The 23,772-nt window shown below is 42.6% G+C and overlaps 1 protein-coding gene across 3 annotated transcripts in view; it reads left to right on the top strand.

Annotated features, from left to right (window-relative positions):
- Positions 1-23,227, top strand: part of sgk1 (serum/glucocorticoid regulated kinase 1) — a gene marked incomplete at its 5' end in the record, with an annotated part of 33,345 nt that extends 10,118 nt beyond the window's left edge. Inside the window, 11 exons of one of the 3 annotated variants that reach the window (XM_080047678.1) lie at positions 5,289-5,492; positions 9,353-9,416; positions 18,040-18,115; positions 18,339-18,414; positions 18,655-18,843; positions 18,967-19,098; positions 20,205-20,441; positions 20,557-20,652; positions 20,922-21,077; positions 21,255-21,344; positions 21,663-23,227. In XM_080047678.1, coding sequence (XP_079903804.1) covers positions 5,289-5,492; positions 9,353-9,416; positions 18,040-18,115; positions 18,339-18,414; positions 18,655-18,843; positions 18,967-19,098; positions 20,205-20,441; positions 20,557-20,652; positions 20,922-21,077; positions 21,255-21,344; positions 21,663-21,830 — 1,488 coding nt within the window. In that variant the 3' untranslated portion in view covers positions 21,831-23,227. Of the gene's footprint in view, positions 1-5,288; positions 5,493-9,352; positions 9,417-15,898; positions 16,057-17,823; positions 17,921-18,039; positions 18,116-18,338; positions 18,415-18,654; positions 18,844-18,966; positions 19,099-20,204; positions 20,442-20,556; positions 20,653-20,921; positions 21,078-21,254; positions 21,345-21,662 lie in introns of those variants that run through there. The other 2 variants (XM_080047680.1, XM_080047679.1) reach the window with 2 other exon arrangements.
- Between the last annotated feature and the right edge of the window lie 545 nt (positions 23,228-23,772).

Below are 23,772 nucleotides of genomic sequence, written 5' to 3'. Positions count from 1 at the left end.
CTCTGTCTTTCTCTGTCTTTCTCTGTCTGTCTCTGTCTCTGTCTCTCTCTCACCCCTTCTCCCTTTCTCTCCTCTGACCTTGGGAGACTCGGAAGGGAGCATCCTTCATTCTGAGCCTCATTGTGAGGGGATTGGGGTATTATTGTTGCTCTAATCTACCCTGAGAAGCCAGCTAATCCCTTCTACCATCTTGATGTCCCAGAGCCTAAAGCCAAATGTGCTTTTGCCACCGAAGCTATATGCTGTCACCTCTTTCATTTCTATACGCCCTGCTCTATCGAAACTGCTCTGTACTATTTGGGCTAATGTCTCAGAGACAACTGAGCTTGGTGTTGATATGATCTGCCTAATCATGAGCAATATGCTTACTCACGACACTAGTGCACAACAAGCTATTCTTAGCCATGCTTTGTTACAACACGGGTAAAACCACAGATCCATTGGCAGGTCAGCCCAAAGTCATTAATGTGGTTTAGTGTTGATGAATACTTGAGATTCCTTTGACAAAATCCAAAGTTAAAAAGCGAACAATTTCAGTATGCAAGGCAAAGTTGTCACCCTGTAACTTTTGCAAAAATAAAATAATTTCAACCTTAAACATCTAAAATAAGACGAGCTGCGTCTATGAATACCTCTTTGTATTGTCTTATAAGTCAGTGATGCAATGTTCACACATTCGGCCAATTAAGTCAAGCTGTGCTCACACAATGTGAAATGTTTTGGTTGCTCTGGTTGTCTCAGTGAGGCATCGGGTGACGCTTAATGTCAAAACAAAGGAGAACGAAACAAATCTCATCATATAGCCCTTTTTAAAGAGTGAATAGTGCCACATAGATGTATTCTACTAGTCTGTTTACTTTTTGTCTGTAGAAAAAAGAAAAAGAGAGGGATAAATATTGGAGAAGATGCTTAGAAAGTCTGGGAGAGAGCGCAGACTTTTACTTTCCGAAAAAAGTTTCAGGGGTTTGAGGCCCAGTGGATCACCATAAATATTAATGTTTTGCTATGAAGTCAGGGTTCAGAGACCTCGGCGCTCCCTAGGATTTTAAAGTGATGAAAGGAGTCAAGAGGATGAACCCATAGGATGAAAATGGCTGCGACCATGAAAGCAGCTCTTAGGGTCAATATCGCAATCTTGAAATCCCAGACTTATACCACTTGGTCCATTTCCCTGCATGTGCAACAATAACATTGCAGTTCTCTCTGTCCTGCTGTCTTGTTACTTTGATACTTGCTACTCGTTCTTCAGGGTGACTCTCTCTCTCTCTCTCCCTCCCTCTCTCTCTCTCTCTCTCTCTCTCTGGCTCTGAAAAGTATTTTCGAGGCTTAATCTCTCATGGGACACATTGTAGTTGTACCGATTTACCCTTTCATTTATACACCTGTGTTTTGCATTTGAGGAACAGATGTGGGGGGAGGGGAGAAGAAAGAAAGAAAGAGCAGTGACCTTGGTAATGAGTGTGTCTTATCTCTGACAGAGAATGGGACGTCTAACACTGTTGTTCTCTCTGTTTAACTTTTTGTCTTTCAAACATGTTTTATTTGGCCCATATCGCTCCTTATTCCTCATTCCCTCATCTACTGTAGTTACCCCTCCCCCATGTCCTTATCTTCTGTGCATTGTACAAAAGCCGTATGTGGAGATAGTGTTTGTACTGTATGGACATAACAAAACGGCCCGACAATACATTTCAGCAGCAGTAAATGCCAGTTAAGAGAAACTAATTGCAGTATTTTTTTAGATGGTTTTTCGAGACTGCAAATATCTTTGATTCCCAGCTGGTCTGTTTGTGAGCACAATACCTCTCTGTCAGTGCTGTTTTTCTGTTTCTGCTAATGACATCTTAATCGTTCTGACTGAATCACAGTTTTAAAGGGAACTAATTGAGTCATACTGGGCACTAATAAGCCGTATATGTATTCGGTCAGCCAAATTCAAAACCTAAAATTAGTATCAACTTACTATGGGTTGGGTTGTTGGCATACCTTATTTAGTTTATTGTTGACTTATATGAGTCTGCTAACCACAGTATCACCACCCATTGTGGCAATACTGTAGCTCCAGTTTGTAACTGACTTTCTGATGAAAACACAATGATAAAAAGTACAACACGTATATACACACATCATTGGTTGTCAACATTAGTAGTAAAATGATACACAGAGGGCACATAATTATATCATATATCCACATCCCTTAAAGGAAATTCTTTATGCAGAGCAACTTTTTCAGTGACCGAACCCCTTTTTTTTCAAAGATAATATGTAAAGAAAAAAAAGAATTAAGTTAAAGGGGTGAGGGAAGAGGGGGCAGAATTAAAGGGTCTGATGAAGTTTTTTTTTATTGCTGGAAATGGTGGGTGTTTTTATTTCTTGATTTATGTGACTGTGTGACTGATAAGTACATCCTGGCCTTATTATGAGAATTTCCCTGGACCATATTACATCCTGAGTTTCTGAGGTCAAGGGACAGATCTTATAGGAGAAGCCTTATGTTACCTAACTAACTCAACTGTTGGCTTAAAGCATATTTGAGCATTTGGATAAAGCGCTATAAATCCGATGTATTATTATTAAAGGGTCACAGTATAAAGCCAGGTCAAAGGGCAGGGACAGGGGTTAAGAGGAAGGGGAGGCGGGGAGAGCTGTGCGTGTGTGTGTGTGTGTGTGTGTGTGTGTGTGTGTGTGTGTGTGTGTGTGTGTGTGTGTGTGTGTGTGTGTGCGTACGTGTGTTATACTTCCTGTGCACATATTTTCTTACCTACTGAAGGAATGCATGGTACTTTCTCTGGAACAAGGTTCACTAAAAGGCCAATAAGACAACATTGTATCATTTGCACGATAGACATAGCCCATATAGTACAGTAGCCTAATAAAGAAGAGCTCATGCCTTTGCACAAACATACATACGTATGAGGAGATGTTGCTTAGAGAAACAATTGAATTAGTATGCAAGATTTGAAAAACATAAAATATATCCATTTAAATTCTGAAGTAGAATAAGCAATCAGAGGAAATAAATCCAACACATTTTTTAGATAATATTTGAGTGGCCTATTACACTTGGATAGCACTTATAAAGGTCTTCTCCTCATTATTGTTGTGAATATGTGATTGCTGGTTGCCAAATAAAGGTCAAGTTAGCCTACAGTTAATAGATACAAATGTTTATGCTTGTAGGCCACAGTCATCTCACAACAGCAGCTGTGACTGTGATGTTCAAAGTCCAATGAGTTGGGATATTGATTACAGGAACACTTGACATCTTGGGAAGTACACGTCTGACTGTCAGAAGAGGGATACATCCAACCCCAATGTGTGTCTGTTAAATATGAAGCCACGGCCAGCAGCTTATTAGCTTAGCCTAGCATAAAGACTGGAAACAGCTAGCTTTTTCTCTGTCCATAGGTTACAAAATCTGCCTAACAGTGCCTCCGTAGCTCACTAATTAACACGTTATATGTTGTATGTTTAATCGGTACAAAAACAAGGCATTGGGGTTGTGTCTGTCAGAATATTTCTTGTCAGGGTGCGGTAACTACCTGTAGCCTCCAATGCTTTTCGTGGTGACTGTTTACATGTACAGATTTAACAAAGATATAACATGTTAATAAGTGAACTTTAAAGATGTGCTGGTATAGATTGTGTTAACATTGTGCATGCGGAGCCAGGCTAGCTCATTCCCCTCTTTAACAGTTTTAGTGCTAAACTAACAACATCTGGCTTTAGCCTTACATTTAACATACGAGTATGGGATTGGTCTCAATCTTGTTATCCTACTCTCCGTAATGAGGGAACTCATTTTCAAATGGTATTCCTTTGACATTTCAATATTATTCGGTTTATAGGCCCTATTGATTCAAATCAAAGTTTCTCAACTTTGGCTAAATGATACTGAAACAATGTAGTCCTAAGTAGTCCTTACACACACAGACACACACTTACACACTGACACACACTGTAAAGACACAATGCCATCATATTGTGTTTGACACCCTCTGTAATAGTTTGGATCCATTCAGACCTTCCAGCACTGAAATATAATTATAGTCAAGGGAGCGCAACTATTCATACGGGAGGAAAGTTTTTTATTGCCGAGTTGCAAGTTCGGACTGTTACACACACACACACACACACACACACACACACACACACACACAAACACACACACACGCACACACACACACACACACACACACACACACACACGGAAACACACATTTCACCCCTGCCAAGTTGTGGCCATAGAGAGGCCAGCAGAGCAGCAGCACACTGATAGAGGCCTTGATAAGACTCATCGGAAATGTCTGCAGTCACCGAACCAGTGCGCTGTGTGTGTGCCAAGGACACCATTTACCTTACATAACAGCCTTTCTGGGTCACTGACTCTTCAGTCTGTGCAATTTGGTTTCCTTGAGGACTATGTGCACCTTGAACTCAGCTTCCCGTATTTGTGTTTTATGCCCATGATATGATTTCTGTGCTACCGGTTGCACGCTAAAGGATGATTGAGGAGGTTGAAAAGTCCACAGGAGAGTGTGTATTGCTATCACATGAGAGGTGATTACTGTTGAGCCTGAGAATAACTCAACCCTCAAATGTTTTACTCAGTAAGAGATGATGTTGATTCCTGCTGTGTGGCAGTTCATTAGCTAACCTAACTGCTGCTTTATGTAACATCCGGCCTTTTTTACGGTACAGTGTGTTCCCTTAAAGGTACTACCAGGAACTTTTAAATATTTCTGAAACAGCCTTATTTTTCTCTAATGATCATAAGTGACATGTAACAGCAAACGGGACCATCAGTGCAAAGAGTGCTATTTTCAGGCCTTTGTCATGAGTCCCTCACCCTGGAACTGGAGTTTTGGAGTTTTCGAAATGTTAAGGTTATAGATGGCTCACGAATGGTGTTCTAGTTCAATCAATCAGTGGGCCAACCTGTTGACATAATCATTTATTCAAGAAACTCCAAATCACCAAATAAGGAGACACGTGGCTTTTAATGTGTAACTTTTAATGGTAACATGTTAGTCTTTTCAAACAGATTGACAAGTGACCTTTTTCTCTAAGAGGCCTGGCCCTTTATTCCATGTAGAGCATTTGATTTGAAGTGAAATTGATTCGTAGTGAATTTAACACAGGGCACATTGAAATTCGTCTTTTGCGCATATATCCGCTCTCAAGTTCATACTTCAGAGGAGGGGGTCAGAGCGCAGGGTTAGCCATAGTAAAGCAGTAAGCTTCACCAGCGGCAAAATGAAAGACATGTGTTTCCCCTCACCTCACAGGTCAGGAAATGGAAGATGTTGGTCGGCAACAAGCAGAGGGAAGCGGAGTCGGACGTCCACCTGGGCGGCTGTCAGTCCTGGGGGATCCACCAGCACACCTCCAGCCTCATGGCCAGCCCTGTCATGCTGGAGTGCTCTGTCTGTAGTGGGCCTTACATCAGCTACACCATGGAAGACACCTGGCAGCCACGACAACGCACACAGGCAAGTTCCGCTATCACGTGTGTGTGTGTAGCATACAGTACTATTAGCCTATCACAAAGAAGGGGGACTCTCAGCTCAGAAAGGATGGGATCGTCAACATCTTTTGTTATATAGACTCAATAAACTAATTCGAAAGTCATCTCAAATCTTCCCTCTTCACCTGACCTCATCCAAAACTACACCTGCCTCTATTCCAAACTTTATCTATTTTTTTAAATATTTCTGTATGTATGTTTTTCTATTTGTATGACGTAAAGTGTCTTTAAGTGACCTCCCAAAAAGGGCCATATCCATTCTATAAATTAATATTATTATCATATTATAAAATAAACATACTGTACAGTGAAAGATTATTTTATCTCAAGTTTCTCACTTGGTAAATTACAGTGAATGGTAACTAACCCTAACCCTAACCCTGGGAGTTGACTAAGTAATGAAAATACCTATCGGAGGAAAGCTTGTCATAGGTGTTTAAGTTTAATGTCACTTAGTTATTATTGGACCACTCTCATATGTCTTTCCATCACTAACGGTTCATTTCAGCTTATGGTCTTCTCCAGAGCTACAGTTTGTGTTTGGCATTAGTGGTCATGATTACAGATTCGACTTAATACACAGTGTTTTTTATTTTTTCTGAGGCACTTACAGTTTGGCCATAGATCATTTGGCTGTGCTCACTGCAGAACAAAGTGCTGACTGCCATGCCACTTTTATTGCTGACCAATTCTACTAATTGGTATTCAGCATAACAGGACCACCCCCCTCCCCCGCTTGTGATTGTCATGCAGGATTTTCTCATTCATGGCCTCAAGGTCACATCCGCATGTTTAAGTCCTCCTCTGGTAAATGTGTAACAACCTAGAAATAGAACAAGGTAAACAAATATATAATTGCCTGTGTCTTCCTTGTGCAGCCAAAGACACGCTTTGCATCTTTTCTGCACTCTTAGCAAACAAAACTGGCAGGAACCAGTTTAGGTGAAGTACTTATGGCATAATGAAATAAATCATTGACAGTTTAAGTGGCTTAACACAAATGGATTTTCATGGTGAAAGAAAGTAGCATCAAGATGAGTGATATTATAGAAGGCACAATGATTCTATGCCTGCCTTCAAAATGGGAAACTAAAGTGAATCAAGCATTTTAACATCATTGTTATTAATAAATGATGGTGCCAGGTTATTCCCTCTTCTTAAACATTTGCATATTTCTCATTTATTTTGTGTTTTGGTGCTTACCATTATGAGACACCCAGAGCAAACTTACTCCTTACTTAAAGTTTTCAAGACCTTTTTTCTTTTACGTAACTGTGCTAATCTTATGACTCATGGTCGAGTCACACAAGCCTCCACCTTTCCTTGACCCGTAGTCAGGCAAAAACGAAGCCTCCATCTCTCTCTCTTTCTCTCTCTCTCTCTCTCTCTCTACATCTCTCTCTCTCGCTCCCTCTATCTTTGCCTCTGCTTGAACAGCCTCAAAACTTTCTCTTAAACTTAAATCCGCAATGCAATATTAATTAACAGAAATTCCTAGATTCACCATCACTATGGAGACGGCTCCATGAGACCTCTATACCGAATCAATAAACAACCCAAAGAAAGAGAGTGAAAGAGCACAAGAGCCAAACTAAAAGAGAAAGGGGCATGGATGGCAAAATGATTTTTTTTTACTGAAGAGAAATGTTGACAGTACAAGGGGTGTATGTGTGTGTGTGTGTGTGTGTGTGTGTGTGTGTGTGTGTGTGTGTGTGTGTGTGTGTGTGCGTGCGTGCCTGCCTGCGTGCATGCGTGTGTGTGTGTCTGTGTGTGTGCGTGTGTGTGTGTGTGTGTGTGTGAGAGAGAGAGAGAGCAAAAAGATATAGAAAATCATGGATAGACAGGGCTAGTGTCAGCTACTGAGTATTATGACTTATATAGACAAGTAATGACCAGCATTATTGTCCATTGTTGCATTGCATCTGAATGGATAAACAAACTCTTAATTGAAACAAGACACACACACACATACACAAACACACAAACACCCAAACACACACTGATGCATGCCTGAGCCTGTCTCATTCTCAGAAAAACACCCATGGGAGAAGACAAAAAACTTGTGATAAGTTTTCAGAGCTACAGTGTGGTATTGCACACCTGGCCACGGCTGTATTTAACAGAAACACCATAAGTCTATGACTGACAACGACACTATGGCACACTAATTATCTGACATGACAGTGCCATTTGATTGGAGCGGCCTCGGACATCAAATGCTGCATGGTTATGTAACAGCTGCCAATGATCCTACATGTGGGAAAGGAAAAGGGGGACAGCCTTAAGTAGTTTCTATTGAGAAATGTGTGCATGTGCAAGTTGGTACACATTCACCAGTGTTTACTAGCACATTTTCTGAACCATTCATCCCACCACGTATTCCCAGATGTGCTTACTCCTATAATAAAATGGGTCAAGGATCAACAAACAAACAAATATGTAGGCCCCCACTCCACATGCAGTGAAATTAAATGCATTATTCTGCTCAAGTGATTTACTAAAGTACAAGTTGGCAGTCAATTGTACTTTACACAAGCATATCAATTTGAATGAACTTTATACTTTATACTTCTCAACATGCCAGACGTTTTATACTCCACTACATTTACCTCTTGACTTTATTGTCAGGTTACTTTATATACGAAATATAATGTTATACATAAAACCACCTGTAGTTCTAAACCCTGTATGGCTTGTGTCATCTTACAAAAACACAGTGTCGAGTCAGGGGCCCATTGTCTATTAGTTGTTGTCAGCTAGCCCAAAGGAGGAGTCATTTTCCTGCAGAATGAATACATTCACTTTTTTAAATAAATGTTGCTCGTAATAACTGTACTTTTAATTAAGTAGGATTTTGAAAACTTGTGGCTTGAGTATTTTCCATTCATTTTTGAAAACGTACTTGTACTGGATACTTCTCCCACCATTGTCCACGTGTGTTGCCCTTTATTTAATGTGTGAGTCACATTTCAGTGTAATCTCCTGACTAAGCATATGTCAACAGAAAATAACAGCATAAATGTGCAGAGCAGATACATCTCTTGACCAAAGCTGAATTAGACCAGTTTCACACTGTAGTGCTGTCCCACTAAAGCAATACAAAGCCGTCATGTTGTTAGGGCAGAGGTTTCCCACCACTGTCAGCACAGGGCTCCAAGTGATTTACTGTAGTCTCACATTGGATAGCCCCAACCTCATTAAAGCACCTCATGTGGGGAATAGGCTTAAACTGGGGCATTCAAAAGTCTGGGTCAGAAGGACTGTTGCTTTTGTTTTGCTGTTTAAAAATTCGCCACCTCTTATAGTGTTTGTACACATTTTTTCAAGAGCTGAGGAAAGCAGCTTAGATCTGAGGTTTCCAAACTTTTTGCCTCATAATCCTGTTAAAGCAAAGCAGTGTATCGTGAGCCTTTGTCACAGGTGATTTTTTCTTGTTTTTCACAAGATTAAGCAATGGAAAATTCAAGTTTACTCAATGGGGGCTTGTGGGGACATACTAAGCCCCAGGGTAGAACAGTTTCCTCAAAATGTAGATCACCCATTGTCATTCAACTGTATTCCCACAAGAAAAGTGAAAATACTGGATTGGCAGGCTTGTAAACAACACTGCCAGAGTGTTGCAGGGTATACAGTATGTTGGGTAATTTGTATGATATGAATATGCATTCATTTGACATTTAGACAGAGGTATTGTTTAATTCTCCAAGGACATATATCAGAATGTCATGTTTAATGTATAAGTATACTGTAACAAAATCTATGCACTTTTCATATGCATGAGTATTTAACTTGTTTTTACCAAGTATTTCCATATTTTTCCCCCAGGCCATGGACCTGTACTACCACAATGAGTCAGACCCAGACAGTTACTGTTGCCCGGGCGACAACAGTAAGTACCAGCAACTAAGCCTGTTGTTTTTGAATTCATCCACTTCCTCAAAGTCTCTCCTGCTTTGTCCTTCAAACTTTGACTATATGTCATTCAAACTCCCCTTACTCTGTCATCCTTCTCCATCCCTCGCCGTCGGTCATGCGGTAATTTCTCTTTATTTTTCTGCCTTTTTCCCATGTTTTCTCCATCAATCCAAGATGATCTCCTAAACCCATTCATTCTCAGTCTATTTTTCCACTTGTTTGTTGTTTTCTTACTGTCCAAACCTCATGACTGTGGGAGCAAAATGATTCAGTATGCAGCATGCAAACACACACACACACACACGCACATGCACCATGCACGGAGACACACACAAACAAACTTTGTAACTTTACCCAACCTAACCAGTTGTCTCTCTTTCCCAACCTCTAAGCTCCCATGACAATTACTGTTGTTCATGGGCCAAGATTACTATTTGTTGTTGTGTGGCTTGGACAGCCATAGAGCAGTTTCATGATACTGATCACCATGCACATGACACCATGACCTGTTTACATCTGCAGCAAACCATGTGTGCATGTTCATCATATATACGTCAGTTATAGCCAACATGACTGACTGCAAGTGACTGTCCTTTAATTTTCTATAATGCCTCTTATTTCTGCCACAAACCGTGGTGAAATCCAAAGTACACATTATGTGTGCGTGTCAAGTTCTAGCCTAAAGTTTTCAAATGTCACGTGTACCTTTGCTGGGAATCTTGCATGTGCTAGGCAGGAGTTCTTATCACAAGTGCGTTCATGACTGTGTTTAAGTTTACCTTAGCACTATTTTTAGCAGGAATAATAAAAATACTTTCCTTTTACTTTGGATGTTGAAGAGTAACCGAAGCAGAAATACTTACATGTATTTTACCCACAAAAAAAGTACATGTACATTATCAGCAACATGCATCAAAAGTAAAGGTACCTAACTTAATCACAAACTTTTATATATTATATTCTCAAATCAGTATTACTGGTGCATTTATGTGTATGCTTTGACACTGTTTGGTAGTTTAAGCCATATCACTGCATACTTTTTTACAAACTCCTTGTGTGTTTTGCATGCAAAATCCTGCTCTGATAAGTGATTTGTGCCTACAGGAATATAAAGGACACAATGGTTATCTTGTGCATACTACTCAAAGTACAAGTGCCTTGAATGTGTACTCACTGTTAAGAACAGAACTGCTGTAAATTCATTTTGGTAACTTTTTCACCAACACTTGTGCTATACTGCAGTGATGATGCTTTGTGTCAGATCTACAGGTGCATGCTGCCCGTTGGAAAGAAAATGTAGCCCCAGAACTGTAAATATATATATATCCAGTATATATATTTTGATGAAAATGTTTTTCACTGGAAGTAGTCCTGCCTGGTAATTATGGGAGTTTTCGGCATATGGAGAGAAATCCGAGGCAATTAGGCGAGCTGGTGACAAGCTGTTCCTGTGGCCTCGGCCTTGATGACGCTACACCCTGTTGTTCCCAGTTTGGCAATTAGTGGGTTTTTAGGGAGCACTTAAAAAGTTGAAGTTTGCCCCGTATGAGTCACCTACGGTACGGTGATGTAGCAGGGAAGAGTGTGACAGAGGGAACAGTAGAGAGCAATGAAGGACAGAGCCAGGGGAACCATCCAGTAATAATATTTACAGGGAGTACAGAGCTCTGTCTGATTTTACTGATGAACAAACTGCAAACTGTGTACATGTTATTTCACTCCTTTCAGAAACCCTGGTGGTGTGTTACAAAAAGCATCTGCTGATATGTTTATTAAAAACATTAGATTGTCCATCAACCCGATGCAGTTAATGAGCATTCACACGCTTCTTCCTGGGAGGTTTATATAACCTCTTTGTGTGTGTGTGTGTGTGCTCTCCAACCCTATGGTCTCCTGTTCCCTTTTCCTCTCTTGTTCCATGGCAGCACGCACCCTTTCTTTTCTTCTACCATTCATGACACATTGCTCACCTGTGTCAACCTGCCCTTCAGAGGCAAACAGGCAAACAAACACGCCTACACACAGAGGTAGGCACACACATTTACAAATACAACACCAGCATATGCGTGTACTTCATAATCCATGAAAGTACTCCCTGGGAAAAAAGTCTGAACATGTTTTTTTTTTTTAAATAAGTGTTAGAATAGGGACAGATTTGGGTGTGTGTATGCAGCATTCAGAGCCAACGTAATGCATTACCCGCTCCCTAGACCCACACTGGACAAAAACACAAGCTCAACGTAATGCCAGCCTTAATCCCAAAGCCAAATCCTCGCCCTCATACGGCCCACTAAATAACTGTGGATCAACCATATTGTCTTCTCTTTGCAAATGTATTTTTTCTCACATTTTGCGGGCATCCTGGTGGCCCTTCTATGTTGCATTTTCATTCTCCGTCTTTCTCCAGTTTCCCCTCATTTCCTGTTGTCTCAAACCAAAGGCGTTCAATGCCTCAGCAAAAAGGACTTCTTGATGTCATTCTAACCTTAGATACTTAGCCTTACTACCAATACACAACTACACTTTATTTTATTTATGGATTAGTCCAGTATCTCTTTACATGACACATATCAATTCCTTTCCTGGAAAACTCCAATGAACTGACAGTTACATGTCAGTTCATGTCTGGGAAGGGATTATCCAACTCTGGGACCTAGATAATAACGTGTTACAAAAAGTCTCTATCGTCACATGACAACTGAGGGCACAAGTAAAATACTTTTTGGTAGCTGAGCTAGCCATACAAACATGCACACACACACACACACACACACACACACACACACACACACACACACACACACACACACACACACACACACACACACACACACACACACACACACACACACACACACACACACACACACACACACACACACACACATTGACAGTCCACCGTGGCAAAATAAAAGCCTAGCTGTCCTCTCTGAATAGCTGACGCCTTTATGTAACGGTGTCATTTGGTTCCTCACCACTGAGACTCATTCACATTCAACAGCAGATGAACTGTAGCCACAAACATCCTGATCACCCCCCCAAGCACAGGGGACGGACATTATTACAAGATGGAGGCATGGGAGGATGAAGGAGATGAGCCGATGTAATGGATGGATGTCGTCTGCAGGACACAGCGTGAATATGGGCATATGTGGGTCTTTGTGTATGTGTGGGTACACTGTGCGTGGGTGGGCAGAGAGAGAGAGAGAGAGAGAGAGAGAGTGTGTGTGTGTGTGTGTGTGTGTGTGTGTGTGTGTGTGTGTGTGTGTGTGTGTGTGTGTGTGTGTGTTTATACTACTCTACTGTAATATCCTGCAACTCAAGCCCCCTGGCACTGCAGTGAACCCCTTCTTGTCCTTTCACGATCATGGCCTAATATGTGTGTGTATGAGTGAATGCTGGCTCTGGCCCCGGCGACTGTGCCACTTTTGGGTTACATAACGTGCTAGTGTGTCACACACACACACACACACACACACACACACACACACACACACACACACACACACACACACACACACACACACACACACACACACACAGAGGAAGGCGAGAAACACACAGCTTGAGTATTGTGGAGCCTCCTCTTGTTCTGGCCCAAACTGAAGATGGAACCAGGGCCAGATAGGAAAAACACTGAGCGGACCGATTGTTAGTGTTGCTCTCTCTCTCTTTCTTCCCCCTCTCCTGATCCTCTCCCCAAACCTTCTCGCTCGTTTCATTCAACTCTCTGGGCTACGACCACCACAGATGCAGACACGAGAGCAGGTGCCTACATCTTACACCCAGCTAAAGGTAACATTGTCTGGTCGTCGCTTATAATCCTCTCCTGACACGGTACATGTTTCAAGTCTTATTACTTGGAGAGATACAATGGAAAGTACGCTGATTTTTTTTTTATTGTCCCAGCACATGATTTGCCTGTGTTCTGATTATTCGGGGAAGTCATATGTGAGGTTTCCCTTGTTTGTGGCGCGTGATGCTTTCAAATGCTGATAAAATATGTCAGTTTGTGTCGATCCCACATGGGCTGCCACAGTAGTGTCAGTGTGGTGTATTAGTGTTACTGTAGATTCAAATGCATCTTGATGGATGACGGCGCTGCAATCTGTGTTGTCTAAAGAAGAAAGATATTTTTCTAACAAACTACGCAGGTCTCTCCCTGTGTGTGTGTGTGTGTGTGTGTGTGTGTGTGTGTGTGTGTGTGTGTGTGTGTGTGTGTCTTTCAAAACAAGGACTTAAACCTCCACACCAAGGTGTCTGTGTACCATGCCGTCTGTATCAGCACTCTGCTGTACGGCTGTGGGGCTTGGGTCACTTACAGCCGCCACCTCAGGTCCCTGGAGAACTTTCACATGCGCTGTCTACAGCGTATCCTTGGCATCACTTGGCGTCATCATATTCCTCATTCTGAAATCTTTGCGAAGACCAACTGTAGAAGTATTGAAGCTCTGGTCACCCAGCACCAGCTGAGATGGCTTGGACATGTGGTGAGAATGCCCCAGGACCGACTGCCCCGCAGAGTGTTGTACGGCCAGTTAAGTCATGACCAACGCTCGGCTTGGGGGCAGAAAAAGCGCCGCAAAGACCAGATGAAGACCACATTGAAGAAATGTAACATCAGCCCTGAGGACCTGGAAGTTACTGCTGCTGACCGCACCACATGGCGGCAGGTGTGTAAGGAGGGGACCCGTAGGCTGGAGGAGGACAGGACAGCCAGGAGACAGCAGAAGAGGGACAGGAGGAAAACTCCTGTGGAGCCCACAGTGTCTTCTGACACATTTACATGTCCTACTTGTCAGAGGTTATGTAGGTCTAGGATTGGGTTGTATAGCCACATTAAATCTCATAGATAGATGTGGAAAATTGGCGATGGGTAGTATGGGCATTGTCACTACCTGGAGCTTACTAGTACGGAGCCTGGGTCTGTTGAAGGTGCGTTGCTGTTTTTAGGCTGTGATAGCCTTGTAGTAGGATAGGATAGGTAGAATCAGCATAGACAGTATACCTGGAGCTTGTACAGAGCTTGGGTCTGTTGAAGGTGGCTGTGCTGTTTGGGCTGTGGTAGCCATAGGATAGGATAGGAAAAGTAAAGTAAGTAAGTGAATAAGTATGTTTTTGTTTATTTAAAATGTTACTGTTTTTTACAAAAAGGTTAAAAGTGGACGTCATCATCGAAATCGATGGACAAACAAGAGAGAGAGAGAGAGTGTGTGTGTGTGTGTGTGTGTGTGTGTGTGTGTGTGTGTGTGTGTGTGTGTGTGTGTGTGTGTTACTGTGTTACTGTGTGTGTGCGTTGGACACCTCGAGGGAATTAAGGAAGCACCTGATGTGTCCTTTATCTCTCACTCTAATTTAAGAGAGAGAGAGAGAGAGAGAGAGAGAGAGAGTTTGTGTGTGTGTGTGTGTGTGTGTGTGTGTGTGTGTGCATGTGCATCAGATGGCTTACGGGGACAGTTTAATAATATATCTGACCTGAGTTAAGGGGAAGGCCGAGACAGAAGTGAAAAGTGGAGGCTATATTTAAAAACTGCACACATGCACGAACACAATGATGCGAGGCCAGAGGTAAGGTGCAAGAGAACACACTTTCTCACACACACACACACACACACACACACACACACACACACACACACACACACACACACACACACGTCCACACTCACAAAGTCTTAACTCTGAAGTCTTAACTCTGAAGTCTTAACTCTGACTCGTTATGTAATTGTTGTGGACGAGCCTTGTCTGTAGCTCTCTAAAACACTCACTCCCAAAAGAAAAAAAAAACATCTACAAAACATTATCCTGGGAAAAATGACCTGGGTGTGTGTAACCATGCACAATGGTGGGGGAGCTATTCATGATGAGACACGCTTAATTCAAACGACTTCAACTTCTTGGCAGCTCCCAATTTTAAATTAATGTGAACTCTGTGAATTTCCAAATCCGGTAGACTTTTTCTTTTTTTCAAACTCCTGTCTCTACAGGTGGTAAAACTGCCTGCAATTAAAAAATAAACTTTTGGATTTGTTTTCTTCTCAAACAACATAGGGCTATGCATGTTTTTGCCTTCATGTGATGATAAAAGATCACAGGGGGGGGGGGGGGGGGGTCATATTGATATATTGATAATGCAATATCGCTGTGTGAATACACATTGTAGCATTATTTTCTATCCATTGGCCCGCAAATCCACCAGTTTCCTTCCTATCCATTGAGTTTGCAGATGACAGTAGCAGCAGAAAAAAAAAGTTTGTTAGTTTGGTTCATTTTAATAGTTCAGGTCTGTCTTCCCAATTCGTGATGTGAAAATGATGAGCTTGTGAGGAGCCTTTGAAGGCAGCACACACCCCGCCCTGTGAGGAAAACGCCATGCCCAAACTCTAGAGTGGAAGGAAACAGAGGCGGGACGTCTCCGCCCTGAAAAAGAAAGAGAGAGAGGGAGAGAGGGAGAGAGAAAAAAAATACAGAATCTGGACTGAATTCCTCAAGAAAAGGGAATGCTGTGTAGATCGATTATACACCCCTGCCGACGAACTTGAAGCCTGGTCTCTCCTTGTTGTGTTTGGGGAAATACATTATCTCTATGAAAGACAAAACGACCGCGTTGACGTGTAAGTATAGCCTGCATATTCATTTGAAAGAGATCTAGGACGGTATCCATTATACTCCGGACTGAATCCATTGTGGATCGATAGAATTGCAATTGTGGGACTTGATGGTGGTTAAACTGCGTCCACCACCAGCAGCATATTGTGATATCTAGAGTTTCCTTTGTAATCTGAAAGCTCCCAGTTTACTGTGTGTGCCCGTGGAGAGTCTGAAAACACTGGCCGATACTCGGAGGGGGGCGCTCCATGGCATTCAGCCCCATAATCCAGTGACCTGGATTTATGATGCTGTTATCTATGGAAATGCCTCGCTGATAGGGAGGTGTTAAAAGTGCCAGAGCGACCCTGGTAACTCTCTTTTTCCAAGTTGTTGAACTGTGAAGCTGCAGGCAGGAACAACAATGAGAACTCCTTCAGATCTCAAAGGTTTGTTTGTCGCCTATGGAAACTTGATGTGATGCGTGTGTTTTTGTTGTGTGTGGGAGAAGATCAATTAAGATATCGAGTAGTAGCGGTGAAATGTCATGGTTTTGAGTTGGTGAATCGCTTGTAATTAGTTGTACTATGCATCAAAGGTGCAGTTGATCGGCTACATTTCCTGCAATTTCCTATACAAACTATGTCGAAACTGAACTTGTAATTGGGGTTTTCTTTATGTATGTATGTATGTATAATGTCCGTCTCGTTCCTTTTTTACGCACGGTTATCTATGGCCTCTTAAAATGACTTTGGCCTTAATAGGTGATTCACAGGTCTTGCACACTTTCATTCCGCTGTAGGAAAAACTTGAACCAGGTAGGTTACATAACCGTACCTAACTGAACCCGCCTGGTCTTCACACTGTGTGCTATTGGACAAAACGTAGCGCACAAAAGTGGTCTTTTCCGCATAGTTTAATCAGTGATCATTAACATTTTGAAGTGTCCCTGCTGCTTTTTGGAGAGGTTTTGCCGGTAGGTGGAACCAGACTGTGGCTCTGATCTTTCTCTCTTTTTTTCACTTACTTTTTTTGATGTGTCCCGGGGTTTCTCACTCTCTCTGTACTTTTCCACTTGCAGCAGCTTTTCTTGGCACCGGGCCTCCCCTCGGCACAGGCTCTCTCCCTTGTATACCGAGGGGGATCTTGCGTATCTCCCGAGCGTTTTAATTGAGAAGCGGCCAATCTGAGAGAAGCTGATAGGCCCAGTTAAGAGGCTATCAGGTTAGTTTGAACAGGGGGCAGGTTTCACACTCAGAAAGAGACCATAGATGTATTATAAGAGGAGTGCTCAGAATACAATGTTACAACAAATACATCAGGCGCTTGGAGAATAATCCCAAATCTAAATATCTATTTTAATTAATACTTGTTGTTCACTTACTTGCACAACATGCAGTTGATTTTGTAATATTAAGGAACACCATATGCCACATTTGGATGTAATTAGCCTGTGCAGACTGAACGTATGCTATTTTGGGGAAGCATGCTACTTTGCTAGTTCATGCAAACATACTTTAAAATAATATATGCAATAGCCCCCCCCCCCCCCCCTCTTCCCCCCAATGTTTTTGACAAGAGCACATCTTGAGGCGCGGCTATGACGCGTTAGGAGCGCAACGACCTCTGATTGGCCCTGAACGGGATCGATCTTCTTCTCACGGTCCATTTGGCAGAAGGAAATGTTTTGCGAAAAGTTCACGCCCGCTAGGGGGCGTGGGTTTGTGGGGGTTGCTCCTCCCTCCTCCTCTCCTCTGCTATAAAGTGAGAGCAACAAGGGAGATAGTTAGATTTTGGCTTTCTATTCAACTCATCACATCATGACGGTCAAAACAGAAAAGCCTATGCTGACATACTCGAAAACTAAAGGGCTATTGGCATTATTCACCGGTACGGACTCCCAACTGGACTTTTTTTGAAGGCCATTCTTCATGACATGGATTTAAGTATTTCTCAGTGTTTACTCAAACCTCTAAACCTTTTTTTTTTTCTTTTCTCTTGTGTTGCAGCTTTTATGAAACAGAGAAAGATGGGTCTGAACGACTTCATTCAGAGGCTTGCCACAAACGCCTACGCCTGCAAACAGTAAGTACCAACTGACTCTGGTTATTGTTCCGCATTCACGGGGAGGATTAAACATTGGGACACGCAACCAGAAATACCAGTTGTTTGTCCTCGGGAGGAACTTTCTTGTGACTTAATGCGACTCCCACATCGGCTCATTCACATGATGAAAGCAATGCAGGGGACTTTTGATGCTTTGTTATGGCATGAACTAAGTTTGAACTCTTCTTTGTCTCTTTTTCAGTCCCGAGGTTCAGTCTATTCTGAACATGAGTCCTCCGCAGGATGCCGAGCTCATGAACGCAAACCCCTCTCCTCCTGTGAGTATACCTTGTTATTAAACGGTGTGACTTGTGTTGTGTGTGCTTCTCTGCTTTGTTTACATTGCCCCAATATGCAGACACACACACACACACACACACACACATCACACACACACACACACACACACACACACACACACACACACACACACACACACACACACACACACACACACACACACCTCTGTATTGTGGTGAACTAACTTTACACCCTTGCTCCCCCTTTTTTCAACACAGCCCAGTCCATCCCAACAGATCAACCTCGGCCCTTCTTCCAACCCCTCGGCCAAACCAAGCGACTTCCACTTCCTCAAGGTGATCGGCAAGGGCAGCTTCGGCAAGGTCCTGCTGGCGCGCCACCGCACCGACGACCAGTTCTATGCAGTCAAAGTCCTACAGAAGAAGGCCATTCTCAAGAAGAAGGAGGTAAGAGCGCTCATACGATCATGGTCCCATCAAGTAGAAAGTCACTCCACAAGTGCAAAGTATACACACACAACTCATATAGGTGTTGACTTCTCTAATGCCACTGTTTTTTTTTCCCTTCAGGAGAAGCACATCATGTCAGAGAGGAATGTGCTGCTCAAGAATGTCAAGCATCCCTTCTTGGTGGGGCTGCACTTCTCTTTCCAAACGACGGACAAACTCTACTTCATCTTGGACTACATCAACGGAGGAGAGGTGAGTTACAGGAAAAGCAATGGAGCATTGATGACGAGAGAAGTAGGGGGACTGCTGGGCTGTTTTAAAGAAGAGGGCTTGAGATGACTGAATGGGGTATATAGGAGAACGTCTAAGAGTGGGATATAATTGGAGGATAGAGGGACAGGAAACAAGTTTTTCAGATAGAGATGAGACAGAGAGACAGACAGACAGACAAGGGGGGATATCCTGTCACGAGAAGCAGAATAGGAGCCTCTGCTGCTCTCTTGTCTCTCTCTCTCTCTCTCTCTCTCTCTCTCCGTAAAAGGAAACAGCTCTCAGGAAATCACGGGGCGTGTTTCGGGAGAGAGACTCAGGGGCCGAAATTAGCAGTGCCATTCAGGCCTTTAATGTAATGTGTAGTCTATAATGGGGCCGATTTCCTGCGATTGTTGGACGAGCAAAGACAGAGTTCTGATTAAATATGGTCACCTCCCCACCCCCTTATCAGGAAGCAGGATGCATTTACTCTCCTTTCTTTCTCCCCTTTCTCTTTTCTTCCCCTCTTTTTATCCCTCCATCCACCTTTGGCCCCCGCTCATTTCATCTGTCCTTCCCCCGTTGTCAAACGTTTTGAAGCTGTGCCGCCTTCCTGCCTCTTAATTTCCACCCATCCGGCTTCCCCTCTCTCTCTCTCTATATATATATATATGTAACTGTCTTTTTTTAGTGTCGGCCCTTCTTCTTTCAATTTACTACCGCTGCTCATGGGAATCCAGACAGTTTGAGGTTTAGTTTTTACTTCAAACACTTGTTGCATTAACTTTTTTATAAATATATATACCGGTACATACTTGTATTGCAAAGAGATGTAGTTTTCATACAGTCGCGTCAACAATCATTGTATTTTTTCCATTTTTCTTCTCTCACATCATACTTCATACACCCAGTGACATGTCTTGTTACTAAATAGAAAAACTAAAAAGATTAAAAAAACAAACCCTGTATAGTAGTCATAAGTAAATAGCCTAGGTCACTTTATACATACTGCACATACACCCATACTAACATGTCATACACCCATACAAAAATTTAAAAAACAATATATAATAACTTATTTTTTTCTTCTTTTCTCTTCCCTGCAGTTGTTCTACCACCTACAGAGGGAGCGCTTCTTTCTGGAGCCTAGAGCCAGGTTCTATGCTGCGGAGATAGCCAGCGCACTGGGCTACCTCCACTCCCTCAACATCGTCTACAGAGACCTGAAGCCAGAGAACATCCTGCTGGACTCACAGGGACACATCATCCTCACAGACTTTGGCCTGTGCAAGGAGAACATCGAACCCAACGGCACCACCTCCACCTTCTGCGGTACGCCAGAGGTAAGGAACAAAAAAAGAACACTATACTCTATTTGTTTCTATTTTTATTTTTTTTTACCTTTTTAGGTTTCAATAATATTCAGTAACTTACCCACGTCTTTTTCTCTCTGCGCAGTATTTGGCTCCCGAGGTTCTACACAAGCAGCCGTACGACAGGACGGTAGACTGGTGGTGTTTAGGAGCCGTTCTCTATGAGATGGTCTATGGCCTGGTGAGTTAACGTTTTAACATTCACCGCTTACATTGTTCTTCTGGAAAGTCACACTCCATAGCTGCATATCATTGTAACAAATATTACAAAATACATTACAAATATGCTCTATGCTACTGAGTTGTACTGTTTGCAAAAATATATATAAGGAGCCCTGTTCTTATCTCATTTGTGCTCCGTGTGAATCTATGCATGCGTTCACATGATGTGATCATTGGTTGAGATGTTAATCAGTCCTTCTCTCCATGCCCCCCCCCCCCCCTCTACAGCCTCCGTTCTACAGCCGCAACACAGCCGAGATGTACGACAACATCCTGAACAAGCCACTGCAGCTCAAACCAAACATCTCCAACGCAGCCAGACACCTGCTGGAGGGCCTGCTGCAAAAGGATCGCACCAAGAGGCTGGGCTGTACAGACGACTTTGTAAGTGTTTTATGGTTGCATTTGTCTGTGTGTGTGTGTGTGTGTGTGTGTGTGTGTGTGTGTGTGTGTGTGTGTGTGTGTGTGTGTGTGTACCTATTTGTGTGTGCGTAATTGATGTTATACCAGTTTGAAAAAGGGCACAATTGAATTCTTCCCTCGTCTGTGTCACTCCCACAGATTGAAATCAAGAACCACGTCTTCTTCTCTCCCATCAACTGGGATGACCTCAACGCCAAGAAGATCACCCCTCCCTTCAACCCCAACGTGGTACGTTCCTCTTGTTAATACTACTCCGTGATCCCCATTTGCAATGATGTCGAGTCAAACAAATGCAAAGACAAAAACAATTGAAACATTTAGACAGCGATGTAGAATGGCTGCGATTAAAATTTAATTGGTAAAAGTACAATATAGCCCAATCAAAACAGTTACAGGTAGAGTTCCGCAGATTTGAGATAATATTTCTAAATTAGTTAATGGATATGAAGGTATTTATTTTATATCATGTTGAAATATGGCTAGGTATTTGGCAGCCTGACTAAACCACTCTCTCTCTCTCTCTCTCTCTCTCTCTCCCCCCATCAGACGGGACCCAACGATCTGCGGCACTTTGATCCAGAGTTCACAGACGAGCCGGTGCCCAGCTCCATCGGCTGCTCCCCGGACAGCGCGCTCTGCACGGCCAGCATCAAAGAGGGTTCCGAGGCTTTCTTGGGCTTCTCCTACGCCCCATCTATGGACTCCTACCTATAGGATTTAATAAACACACAGGCACTCAACGTGGACACCAAATGCAGACTTTACTGAACACGAACACTGTGGTGTGTCCACGGACATCTTGCATCTTGACACCCCCCCCCCCCTTACACTTTACATTTCCTCATCAGGATGATATAGATATTTCCAGAAACCAACCAACCACCCCTGCAACCACTCTGCAACCGCAAAGATTATATACTGTACATGTGCACTTGCCATAATCTCTCCAGCTCTTGAATGCATTTAAGAAGACTTGGAACAAGAGGATACCCGCCATAATTCAATGACCCGATGGGGGTTGCAATCGTCCCATCGCATTAACCATGACGCAACCGATGCACAAAGTCTTCATCCTTCATCAATCGGACACAAATGCTCTGCAGCCTTCAGTTACCCCCTCCCATTCTCCACAGTGCAGGTCCTTTGCACATAGCTCAGGCAGCTTAAAAGCCCACCTCGACTAACAAGCACACACACACACACACACACCAACTTCCACCCTTTGTCAAAAGAGTAAGGCTGGACCGTGCTGTACCAGCCCTGAAAAGAAGATTCCTCTTCATTCATGTGACAAAACTCCTTCCGTCTTTAGAGAGTCTGTCTAACAGCCAGTTTCAGAATTTACAGTTTGAATGAGTGGCCTGGGGATGACATTCATTTTGGTGCTTTAGTTTCCTCTTATTTACTTTGAGCGTGTTTGAAAAGGGAGTCATTTTGAATGTTACAGAGGCGGGGATATTGTATGTATTTTTTTTTTTACGTTTGTCTCTCAAATGTGCCTTTAATTTATTCTCTCCATCAGAACTCAAACCTTTTGTTGGTTGGTCCGTGTCAAACGTGAGCGTTAATGTCAACAGAGAGGAACGGTTCTGTAGCACTGAGCGAATACAGCCGTTCTGTTCTTTTTAACACGCGAGACGTAGGGAAACTCGGATGGCGTTTCATATCTTTTTTTTTTTGCACAAAAGACGATACTGGTGATGCTGGTGGCAAGAGAGAAAGAAAGAGAGAGAGAAATGAAGAGAGAGAGCACTGCTGCTAGGTGAGAGAGAGAGAGAGATTGAGAGTGGTGTGATCAGATGTGTTTGTGTAGTTCTGCTTGCCCTCATGTAGTCTTCCATTCACAATAATGTTACGGCGGCCTCCAGCCAGGCCGACGACATCCAAACTGAACATTCCATTTTAATATTTCTGTAATGCAGTTTGACGGTATTTAAGTTTGTTTGTATATTTATGTGTACTAGTTTTAATGTATATTGAACAAAAGACGACTAAGGGTATGCTAAGGTATGTATATGTAACATGTCATGTTAAATGTACTGTAAATTGTAAAATTGTTCAAGATTTATGTGACCATGTTTGGTTTGCAATAAAAGTTTAACTTTATTACACCTTGAAACCTGGTTTTAAATTATTGATTCAATGGACTTCATGGTTTGATCATAGATTTTCCTTTTAGTATGAAATTGTTAACAACATGTATTTCCCTTTTGATTGTATAACATTTTAATGCTTAAACATTCAGCTCACCTCACGCAACATTGGAAAAGTCCCTTACTAGACAAGACAATGTCCTATCAGGAACACTGTGGGCTTTGTCTGTGTAACTTTTGACCCAACATCGGAGGTCAAGCAACTGTACTCACGAGAACGTATATGATCAATTAAGGGGAATAGGAAGGGGGGCTCTAGAGTTTTGCCTTTGCCTATTGTTGTTATTACATCCTGTGAGAGCATGTCATGGGTTTTTTACACAGCCACGAATGGATACGCACACACATCTTGCTCCTATAAAGTTTCTGATATTCTGTTAATTCTATCTTATGTTAAACATGTATCAGTCCTGATGTACAGGGCTTGATCTACTGACCCCCTCCAACTGTCCCACATTAGAGTTGAAGGGACTTTGCTCCCCCTCCGTGCGTCAGCGACCTTA

This window comes from Ammodytes marinus, assembly GCF_949987685.1.
Source record: "Ammodytes marinus genome assembly, chromosome: 19".
NCBI classification, from domain to species: Eukaryota; Metazoa; Chordata; class Actinopteri; order Uranoscopiformes; family Ammodytidae; genus Ammodytes; species Ammodytes marinus.
This window is presented reverse-complemented; position numbering and strand designations above follow the sequence as displayed.